Here is a 12,285-nt window from a genome sequence, read left to right on the forward strand (position 1 = left end):
CCTAGGCATATACTAGTTATTGCAGATAAGGGAAATCATATAACCTATGATTCTTTGGGTCTGACTTACACCAATTAATATAAATTTTCCAGGTCTTTCCATTTCCTAACAAATGGGGTGATGCCATTTTTTATGGGGGCATAGATTTCCTTTTCTTAATCCATTCATCTACTGAGGGGCATGTGTGTTGTTTCTATACCTTAGCTATGGTGAATAATGCTACCATATACATAGTTGTTCTGGTAGTATGGCCTTGTTTGTGATCGTTTGGGTATATGCCTAATAGTGGGATTGGTCAGTGATAGGAGAGCTCTATGTGGAGTCTTTTGAGGAACTTCCATACTACTTTCCAAAGTGGTTGAACAAATTTACATTCTCACCAACAATGCAATAGGGTTCCCTTTTGGCCACATTCCCTCCAGCATCTGTTGTTATTAGATTTCTTGATTATAGCAATTCTAACTGGGGTGAGGTGGTATCTCAATGTTGTTGTGATTTGCATTTCTTTTATGTCTAGAGAAGTTGAACATTTCTTCATGTGTCTATTGGCTATTCTTATTTCCTCTTCAGAGAAGTCTCTCTTTAAGTCTTTAGCCCACTTATTAATCAGGCTGTTGATTCTTTGAGGATAAATTGTTGGGGGATTTAATTTTTGAATTCTAAGTACATTTTAGATATGAGATCCTTGTCCCTTGTAGGGCTACTGAAGATCTTCTCCCAATCTGTGAGCTTTCTATTGATCTTGCTTGCTATATGTCCTTTTCCATGCAGAAGCTCTGCAGTTTCATGCATTCTCTTTCTTTGATTTGTTGTGTTTCTGGGTCTTTATTAAGAAAATGTCAGGCTGTGATAAGGAACCCTAGAGTTTCTCCTATTCTTTCCTGTAATATTTTCAAGCTGTCTCTTTTTATATTGAGGTCTTGGATCCATTTGGAGTTGATTCTGGTGCAGGTAGTATATAGGTACCTGCCTTTAGTTTAGAAAAAGGTTTTTAAAGATCTCATTGGTGAGGAAAACAATCCCTTGACAACAAAAAATTGATAAATGTTTAGGTTGAACAAATTTGTTAGTTACATTGTTTAGATGATTGGACAATACCTGTACATACCAAAACCTACTGTACTTCAAATATATTGTAATTTGTTAATCACAAGTTGTTTGAAAAATTAATGACAATTTTTTTACAATGCTGTTTTTCAAAAATCTTTTGTGAAAACTATGTTGCCCTGCTTTTAAAAGCTTACTTTGACATACGTAGAAAGACTTCTTCTTTATTGAATGACTACAAATTTTATGTGATTACACATAATCACAGATGTGTGTTCTTTGTAAGAGGCAATGTCAGATATGTGTTGCTTGCACGAGAAGGAAGACAGAGAGTTAGGGTGTGCAGATGCCTCCAGGGCCTTCCTCCCAATACATTCTAGTGATCTTAAAAGCCTGACTCCACCTGAGAAGCTCTGTCAGCAGGTGGAGGCACCATGAAGAGCAGCTAGGACAGGTCAGCCTCTCACTTCTGCTTCCCCGTGAGGTTTTTGTCATGGCTTGTATCACTGTTGGAGGTCTACTATAATCTTGTTTATAGTACAAAGTGGAAATATCTTCAGGCTGCAGGCTGCTGATGGTGTGTGAACTCTGTTCCAGATCAACTCCCATTGAACCTTGAGGCCAATCTATTTGCAAAATAGATCAGAAGCTTTGTAGCATTCTCTGGTCTCTGCTAATACCAATTTAACTCATTGCTAATGTGCTGACTGGTCCTGCAAGCGATGACAACTCTGTCTCCAAGAGATGCATATAAGTGGGAGGACTGGGTCAACTGGACGTCACATCTTGCACCTGACAATGGAAACATGGAAAACATTATGCATTTAATTAATTATGCTATCCAAGTACTTCCAGAAAGAAGCAGGCTGTTTTTCTTTCTTGCTATTGTTTCTAACATTTTTAAGATATTTCTTTGTTGCTTTGTATGTCCTCCCACATGGAATAACCCCTGTTTCACTGTACTTGATGTTGGTATCATTTGTGGAGGGGAAGGGATAAAACAAATGGTTTAAATAGCGATACATGTGGACCCATTGCAACAATGAGATATGCAAATGTTATGTCAAAAAACTAACTTTACAACGTTGGTGGGGGTAGGGAGATGGGGGTATATGGGAAGGGATGGCAAGGGGAAACAAAGGAGGAGGCAACAATGCTTGATAAGAAGATACCATATGGTATTTTCACATTTAAAAAACAAAAACAAAAATAAAAACATGCACCGAGTGATCCCCAGCATTGTCCTTCTTTACCTTGGATCCAAAACTGTAGAGCCTCAGGAACTGAGCAGGAGCCCTCACGTCCATGCTGTGTGCTGAGTGGAACCTTCTCCTGCACAGGGTGTGAGCAGCCTATTATGATGTTCTCAGTTCAGTGGGTTGAGCTCTGGGCACATACAAATTAGCAGGAGCTGGGCAGGGCTGGGCATAATTGCAATCTGGCAGATTTCAGTGCTAATGTACAGTCCTAAAGACCACAGATGTCCAATTTTCTTACAGATAATGTGTTTCTCCCTGGTGATGTGAGAACAGAATATGTTGTCCTCTGAGAAAAATAAATGTTTTTAATTCCCATGTTTCCAAGAATTGCTAGAATTTTCTTTACTGTTTATATTAATATAAGCCAGTCACTGAGAGAGAAATATTCCTAAGGGACGTCAATTTTATACTTTTCCTGCATTTTCTATCTGTGAATCTTGTGACACAGGATTCTAGAATATTCAGGTTGTTTCCCTGAACCACATTATATAGTTAATAATAATCATTATTATCTAGACACAATGATATAAAACTGCTATGTGGTTCATGTAGAAAAATAGTCAGATAATTTCATAGATAGACTGAGAAATACATAGGCTTCAAAAGTTTTATGAGAGATAAAACTCTTAAAAAGTATTATATGTGAAATAAACTATTTTTATCTGAGATGTATAGAGTGTCTTCTGCTGTTTGTATTGGTGCCCTGTTCACTCCATACAAGTGACTCATTTCCTTCTCTTCTGAATTCTCTGATTTGTTGCCTTTCTCTAGGACAGATCATAAAAGGTATTTCATATTTATACTTAGGAATACACAAGCCTCCATATCTAGCGTTGTAAGTGTAATGCATTTCTATTTAATATAACATTCACTAAACTTTGGGAGGACGTTTGTGTCTTCTATCTTAATTACTGGAAGCTGCTCTCTCTCTCTCCCTCTCCCCCCCCACTCTCTCTCTTGTATCTAATATTTTCTTTAACCAATGGCTCAACTCTACCAAGTTCACTGTTTTCCTTAATCGTGCATTTTCTTTTATGACCAATATAATTTAGATTGTAGGTGATTTTTTTTGTGTGCTTGGCCTGAGGTTTGAACTCAGAGTTTAGGTAGTTCCTGAGCTATTGTGTTCAAGGCTGGTTTTCTACATGAGCCATAGCTTCACTTCCAGCTTTTTAGTGGTACATTGGAGATAAGCAGCACATAGATTTTCATGCCCAGGCTGACTTCCAATTACCTTGAGCAGATCTCAGCTTCTTGAGTAGCTAGAACTACAGGGATGAGCCAGTGGTACCTGGTACTAAAGCATTTTTTAGTGAATGCATTTAGGCCATTTGATCCAAACAGACACAGATGGAATAAAATGCTCTGTGTTCAGAGTGAAGACAAACTTAAGTCACACAGTTTGGAGAGGAAATCTTCAGCATGAGGAATCAAGCACAGTTGACCACAGGAAGTGAAGCTAGAGTTAAGTTAGCAGGCCACACAACATGGAGATCAGCATGTGGTGAGACACTGCATTGTATAGTGCAGGATGTCACATTTGAGGACAAACAAGCAGAGTAGTCACATGGAACTTAACATCACAAATGGAAGTATCTGCTGTGGGTGCAAGGAGATAACACAGTTGTTCCAAGTCACAGAGCCCACAAATAAGTCATTGTCTAGTCAGAGGCTTTTTCATTACCATTTATTGTATAAATTGCATCTGAGTCTTGATTTGATCAGCTTTTCCTGCTAAAACATGAATGGTCTCTGCAGCACATGCTAACACAACTGCTCCAAGAAGGATTTTACAATGTTCTTCTTCCCTCATTTTATGATGATGTATGAACCTACTAAGAAAGCTATACTCACCCTCATTCCTCTTAAATTTAACTACTATTTTTCTCATATGGACCTCTCAATCTCTGTCACTGTCTTTGCTGGAAGAGATTTGCTCTCTCTACCATGCACTGTAGAACAAAGCTGGTACTAAATAAAACAAGTACAAGGCATCTGGGTGCTGTGAAGTTATAAAGGCTACCTGGCAAATTATTAATAGAATGACAAAGGACATCTACCTGTGTGAAGTTAAAAGCAGACAGGTTCTAGCAATAACACATAAATTCTCTTGATCTATGCTCCAGGTCTGACTTCAGCACCTGTGAAAATGTGTCTTTTGAGTTTCAAGTCTGCAAAGGCTGAATACTTGAAAGAGTTTGAAACAATGGCCTTTAACCATAGATCTTGGCAGGCTTACATTCCTCTGGGCTGTGAGGGATGGAGTTACTGGCTGGGAGATTAAGTTGAGGACAGGAAGATGGGGGAGACTAAAGGAACTTTCTGTGGATCTTACTGAAAGAAGGAAGAGCTTCAGGAAAGGAATGTGTTTATAATCTGGGCCATGAAAGTAAGTGAGGTCTGGGACAAGGTGAAAGTCTGAGAGATCTAGACTTCAGAACAGGGCTGAGACTGGAAAGGATGCTCCAGGATTCTTCCCTTAGCTTATGGGGTGCTGGGAAAAGGAGGAGATTCAAGAGGGCCCTCAGGACAGATTCTTAATTCCAGTTCTTACTCAAACTTAGAGGAAGTGGGGCCCTGGTAGCTCACTCCTCTAATCCTAGCTTCTCAGGAGGCTAAGATCTGAGGATCATTGTTTGAATCCACCCTGGTCAGGAATAAATTGATCCCCAATAAATTACCAAGAATAAACCCGGAAATGATGTGATGGTTTAAATGGTAGAATGCTAGCCTTGAGCACAAAGATCTCAGAGACAACACCTCACCTACATCCTGAGTTCAAACCCCAGGACTGGCAAAAAAATACAAACCAACCACAAAAAAAAAAATCAAACAAACAAAAAAACCACACACCAACTAAAAAAAAACACTTCACAATAAAAGAGCACTTCACAAATAAAAGAATGCCGAAGTAATATGTCTATTGTTCATATGTATCAAGTTAACACATGGATAAACATACTTTCTTTGTCTAACAATTATGCAAGACAATCTCAGTATTTTAATGCAAAAGTATGTCATTTTATTTCTTTTACCTAAGGATTAATTTTAATTTGCATGTATTAATAGCATGAGGGGATTTTAATGATAATTCTATACCTAAATTCAGTGTACTTTGAAAAATTTCACTACCTTCATTTCACTCCAACACCTACTATTTTCTTACAGTATATAATTGACCTCATTATTCACAAATATATGTATATATACATACATATTATATTATATATTATACTTAATTCATTTTCATTTGTGCCATTGGTCCCTTACCTATCTCCCTTTAGACATTTTCCCCATTTTGCTTTCATGAACTTTCACCATGTTTTATTATTACTATTATTTAATTATTATTATATTATCATCATCATTTAATTCTACATACCACAAATGAGTGGGACCATGGAATATTTGGCTTTGGAATCCTGACTTATATCATTCAACATGATCTCCAGTTCCTAAATTTTCCAGCATATTATATAATTTCATTGTTCATCTCTCTGTCTTTGCTAATGATCCAGAGCAATAATGTCCTCAGGACTTTACTAAATTCCCTATTGTTGTCAGTCATAGGCCTTCAATTCAGGGCCTGGGCACTGTCCCTGAGCTCTCTTTTTCAAGGTTAGCACTCTAGCACATTAAGTTACAGCCACCCTTCTGGTCTTCTGGTATTTATGTGGAGATAAGACTCTCGCAGTGTTCTGTCCAGGCTAGCTTTGAACCAGATCCTCAGATCAGCCTCCTGAGTAGCTAGGATTACAGGCGTGAGCCACCAGCGCCCGGCTCAAATGCCTCTCCTGTGAGGCCTTCCAAGTGGAAATCAAATCCCCTGGATATCATATTCCAGATGCACTGAAGTACAGATCTGTGTTCTTTTTATGACAGCAGAAGCCTTGTGTGGATGATGACTGTGAGGCTGAGATGAAGAAATACAGTTAAGATTGAGAGGATTGTCACTGACCACCTCGACCAAATCCCCATCTGAACTTCAGAGCCTGGCTGTAGCTGTAAAGCACTGTCAGCAGGTGAAACCACAAGGAGAAGCAGCTGGGGCAGCCCAGCCTGTCACTTCTGCTTCCCTTGGAGGTTTATGTTATGGCTTGTACCACTGTGGGAGGGTAACTATTACCCTGTTGACAGTAGTAAGTTGCAAAGTCTTCAGGCTGAAGGCTGCTGATTGTGAGAGTGAACTCCGTCCCAGATTGGCTTCCACTGAACCTGGATGGCACCCCGGATACCAAATTGTTTGCCCAGTAAATCAAGAGTTTAGGAGTTTTCCCTGGTTTCTGCTGATACCATTGTAAATCATCGCTAATACCCTGACTGGCCTTGCAGGTGATGGGGACTCTGTCTCCTACTGATGCAGACAGAGAGGATGGAGACTGGGTCACCAGAATGTCACAACTGGTACCTGATAATGGAAACAAAAGACAAATATCCATCCAATTAATTATACTGTGAGACCTTTTATGAAGACCCAGGCTTCTAGGCTTAGACCTCTCCCACGGGGTGGAAGAAGTGCCATCCTTTCTTACCTGGGAGCCAGAGCAGCAGGAGCCCCAGGAGCTGGGCAGGGGCCCTCCTGTCCATGGTATGTGCTGACCGGGACTGACTGATACACAGAATTTGAGCAGCCTTAAAGAAGTTCTCAGGCCAAGTGGGCTGTGCTCTGGGTTCATGCAAATCCTCAACTGCTAGGCAAAGCAACAGAGCCAGCACAGATGCAGGGTGGTGGAAATCGGGGTCAAAGCCCAGGACTAAAGTTACCATGTGTCCCAATGAGACCTGCAAATCACAAATTTGTCCTTGAAAAATGTTTTCCAAAGACAGAACGACTCTCTTACTCTTTTTGAAAAAGTTTATTTTTATGGGATGGGAAGGTAGCTCAGTGGTAGAGTGTTTGCCTCACATGCATGAAGCCCCAGGTTGGATTCCTCAGCACCACATAAGCAATAAAAGCCAGAAGTGGCACTGTAGCTCAAGTGGTAGAGCACTAGCCTTGAGCTGAAAAGCTGAGGGACAGAACCTGGCCCAGATTTCAGGCCCCACGACCAGCCAAAAAAATTTAAAAAGTATATTTGATTTCAACAGGATCTATATTAGGGTATTCGCGATAGCTTTTTACATGTCAGTCACTCAGAAAAAACAATCCGAATGAAAATTATAGAAGACTACTGTCTTGGCACCAGATATCTGAGGTTATTTTTGTTTCTCTGTCCTACCCCAATATGTAGTTAATCATAATCATCATTATCCAGCAGTTGATAAGCGATAACACTGACTGTAGGTAGGTAGGTAGTTGGCTAGGTAGAAGTATATAGGTAGGAATGTATGGAGTTAGGGAAGTAGAAAATAAAAAAAGAAATTTAAGATAGAAAATAAAAAAAGAAATTTAAGATAGATTAAAGCAAGGATGCAAGGAAACAAGGAAGGATAATCTAGATAGCTACCTAGGTAGCAGGATGGATTTAAACAAAATTTAAACACCATGTTAAACAAAGCAAGTACAACCAAAAATCATGATCTGCAATGTAGAGACCAGCCCATGGTGTTTGCATTGCTGCCCTGCGTACTCCTGATGAATGGTTGCTTTTCTTGTCTTTTAAATGTTCTTTCCAAAGCCTCCATCCAAGACATTTCTCATAATTTTTTTTAATTTTCCCCCTAATATGAAGGAAAGAACTTGGTTCTATTTCTTGCTTTGTAACCATTATTCTTTTCAACACCAGTCATTTTCTAAGCTTTTCAGTGGAGTATGTCTCCTAACTTTATTATCTGAAAGCTGTGCTCTAAACCATGGGCTCACATTTACTTTACTCCATTCCATACATGTGAATTTCCCTATATCCCTCTCCAATTTCTCTAGTGTCTAAGTAATGGTGTTTTCATTGAATGGGACACAAACAGACAAAAAATGGGGTGAAAGGCAACATGACCAAGATTGGGGAAGAGGAACTGGAGCCACACAGTATGCAGAGGACATCTCCAGACAGTGAGGACAAAGACCACAGGCAGTGAAGCTAGAGTGAAGTGAGGAGGGTTCCCACATGGATGGCCATTTGGAATACTTTTACTTACACTTGGCTGAAAAGTGTGACAATGTATGAAATGGGTGAGAACTAGAAAAAGAATATGTCTCCTAAATGGGGCTCTGATACAATAAAAAATATATGTTTGCTCATGCTCCTCTGCTCATGACATGAAAGCCTAGAAATCCCTTGGAATTTAAGAGAGAAAAAGAGAAAGAGCGAGGGAGAGAGAGTGTGAGAGAGAGTGAGAGAGAGCGAGAGAGAAGGAGAGAGGGAGAGGGATGGATGCTTGGGCCTAGATGTGAATAAAGACTGAAATCCAACAATCTTTTTTTTAATTTTTATTTTTTGTGAACATACTATACAGAGGGGTTACAATTACATGGGCAGGATAGAAATCCAACAATCTTTGTTACCCAGTGTTCTCTCTATGAGGGAAGCACAGGTGCCCCTTGAGGATAGACAACCACATGGCATTGCCTCCTAAGACATGTTTTCTCTGAAAGTCCAGTTAATGAGGCTGAATCTAATCTATGGAATGTGATGGGAATCAACATCCTCAAAACTGAACAGCACACCAAGTGATATGAGAGAATTAAGAAGGCAAAATCAGTGTTTTAGAGAAGCAAGTGTCCACTCTACAATTAGGGACCAATGCTGTGAGTTAATCAGAGAAGGAAAAGGTTAGTCATAGCACTAAAAGGGGTTATTGAGAATCTTGGGGATATAAGAGACTAATGTTTCTTTCTCTCTTTTACCCTCAAATGCTTCCCTTTAAATAAATGGACAGGCTACTTTTTTTATTGAAACATATGATGAATATAGTAAAAATACATACTCTGCTAAAAATAGGTCTGTGTTGGTTTATATAGATTTCATCAGACAGTAATCATCCTCAATGACCAGTGTGTACTGCTTCAAGCTGTGAACACATGATGGATTAGAAGACCTCTGCCTTAGTTTGGAAAACTGGCTACTAGTGAGCACACAGTTGAGTTTAATTTCCATGAAATGTAAATTTTCAACTTCTTGTCTATTTCTCTGTTCATTATGATAAATTAGAAGACACTAAATGGAACTGGAAGCCCAATACCATGTGCCCTGATTAAGGACATTACTGAAAGTGGGAGAATATGATTGGGGACCAGTGACTCAGACCTGTAGCTACTCAGGAAACTGAGCTGTGAGGATCACAGGCCAATGCCAGCTGACACACAAAACTCTGTGAGACTCTTACCTCCAAATAACCACAAAAATCCAGCAGTGAAACTGTGGACCAAGTAGTTCAGTGCTATCTTTGAGGAAAATACATCAGGAACAGCATCCAGGCCTTAAGTTCAAAAGCCACAGCAACATTGAGAAAGGGGATGAGAATCCCAAAGGAGTAAGTTAGAAGCAGCCATAGAAACAGGATTTGTTCATTTGATTTCTGTCAGTCTCATTAAAATGAAAATTATGTGAGATCATTGATTTTCTTAGATGTGCTCATGACTTCACTGCTGGCGATTGTTCATAATAACTATCAGAGTATAACCATAAATAATTCCTTTGTATTGATGATAGGAATAAATGAACAGCTGTACAACTTGAGACCTGCTGCTGTTTCACCTTTGACCACCAGGGGGAGGAGTGGAACCTTAGACTTGTCAGTGTCAGGCATAGGGAGGATTTTAACTGGGACAGGATCCTGAGTAGCAGTGACAAAGGTGGCTCCTGAGCACGTGGTGACTCAAGGTTCTGCAGTAGTGCTTGTACTGAGAGAGATATCAGAAGTCGGCTCTGATGTCTGGAACTGATATGTACTGAAGAAGAGGAACTTAAACATGACTTTAAAACTCAAACAAGGGGCTAAGACAAAGCCATAAATCCTGCACTCTTTTCTCAGCCTGTCCAATGACTTAAATATTTTGCATGAGGTAACACAAGAGGTAACGCTTCCCTTAATTTTGTAATCAACTATTCTGGTACCAACCACATCATGTTTCACATGGTGTATCAGTTGGAAGAGTTTCGCTAATGTTTAATGTATTTAACTACTGAAAATTTTGGTGAATATTGGTGAGAATCTTGCACTTACTATGCCAATCTTGACCATTCACAGTCTCACAATGACAATTCTTGGGAAAACTCCATTTTTATCTCCCTTTCCAAGATGTACCACACTTGCACTTTTCTTTCACATCATCACATGATTTGCAAAGTACCCTTGGGTCCAAGGCAGGATGCACAGAGTTCTGTTTGCAATTAGCTTGTGGCTCACATTTTCCTGGGCTTCACTTAATAATGATAACTTCCTACAGGTCTAAGAACCTTGCATGACTAATCATTTCAACAGGGAAACAATGTGATAATGCTCCATTTCTCCCTACTTCATTTGAGGCTAGAATAACTTAGTGCCTCCTTCAGTTCACTTTGGAACAATGCTCACACACCTGAACACAAGTGCTAGAGGAATGGGAACTCTAGACTGAAGCTGGGAGGCAGAGATCAGGCTTGTAGCCCTGGCTGCTTAGGAGGCTGAGATCTGAAGGATCCTGATTGAAGGCCAGTCTAAGAAAAAATGGTCATAAGACCTATCTCCAAAATGACCTCTAAAATCATTTTTGGGTGCATGGCCTAAATAGTCAAGGACCATTCCAGTGAATGAGAGGCCATATGGTCAACCTCAGCTCTGAAAAATAAATACTAATACAATGTAGATCATTCCTAATTGAAAAGCAACACCAACAAACAAATCTAACTCCAGGTAGTGTTCTGCAATAAAGCTAACCTTAACGTCTCTTTTGAGAAATTTAGCTAAACATGACATTTTAAAAAGCTGACAAGTGATAATTGCATAAAAACTATTTTGGCTTTATAGGTCAAAATTATTGGCAATGATCTCTATGAAAGAGAACAAATAATGATGAGGAGATCAAATTACAGAAAATATTTTATATCCCCACAATGTTTTTCCTGTTTTCAGTAATAATTTTTCAGATCTGTGAATTTTAACGTTTGTTACTCATGTTAACAAACTTAAAACTGGTTATCATTTTATAAATGTTTAAATATAAGTCTCATTCTAGTGAAAGGAGCCAGTAAGTAGGGAGTTATAAAAGAAATGTAAACATATACATACAGAAATGAAATCAACACAGTAATGAAGATGAGTGCTACTTCGAAAATAATTCAGTGCTCAGAAAATAATTCAGAAGAAATATTAAATTAAAACTCCAAGTGATTTGGGTAAGGAAAAGGGAATAAAAATGGTGAAAAAAGGACAAATGGTGAACCATTGCCACAGCAGTACCCACAAACACTAAATTGGAAATGAACTTTACATCTTGTGGGGAGGTGTAGTCAGGTGGGAAGGAAAGTGTAGAAATTGAGGGATGGGGTAAAATGTTCAACAAGAAATGTACTCATTACCTTACATATGTAAATATAACCCCACTGTACATCAATTTTACAACAAAATTATATTTAAAAAGTAAATAAATGGATAAACATTGGAGAGCCATCAGGTAGGGTGAAAAGTAAAAGGAGATGGTGATACTTAATAAATTCAGTACAAGAATGTATTATATATTACAACACAGTATAATATAGTCTCTTTGTATAGAGAATATTATGATGTAGTATATACAGAACATTATATATACATGAAACATACACATAGAATACATACATATGTCATTAAAGTATATAGGACAATATATCCATATGTGTTAGCATATTAATGTGTCAATAATGCACATGTTGATACCTGACACATATGAAACATATGGGACATATATAACACATGTGACATATTTGATGTGTGAAGAAAATTCCAGGAATCAAGGTGAAAATCTTATCCAAAAGTTATTGTAGAGAACTCTAAGAAACAGAGACACTAAAACTATGTAGCCAATCAAACAGTTGCCCACTATGCAGCAATTGTTTTTTGTTTGTTTGTTTTTTGGTCGGCT

General features: G+C 38.7%; 1 gene segment (V, D, J or C); it reads right to left on the reverse strand.

Moving 5' to 3' along the window:
• Nucleotides 1–6,358: 6,358 nt before the first annotated feature.
• Nucleotides 6,359–7,021, reverse strand: LOC106000983. The segment is given in 2 exon segments: nucleotides 6,359–6,714; nucleotides 6,839–7,021. Coding segments are annotated over 2 exon segments (378 nt in total).
• Between the last annotated feature and the right edge of the window lie 5,264 nt (nucleotides 7,022–12,285).

The sequence above is a fragment of the Dipodomys ordii genome, unplaced genomic scaffold (genome assembly GCF_000151885.1).
Source record: "Dipodomys ordii isolate 6190 unplaced genomic scaffold, Dord_2.0 Scaffold255, whole genome shotgun sequence".
NCBI lineage: Eukaryota > Metazoa > Chordata > Mammalia > Rodentia > Heteromyidae > Dipodomys > Dipodomys ordii.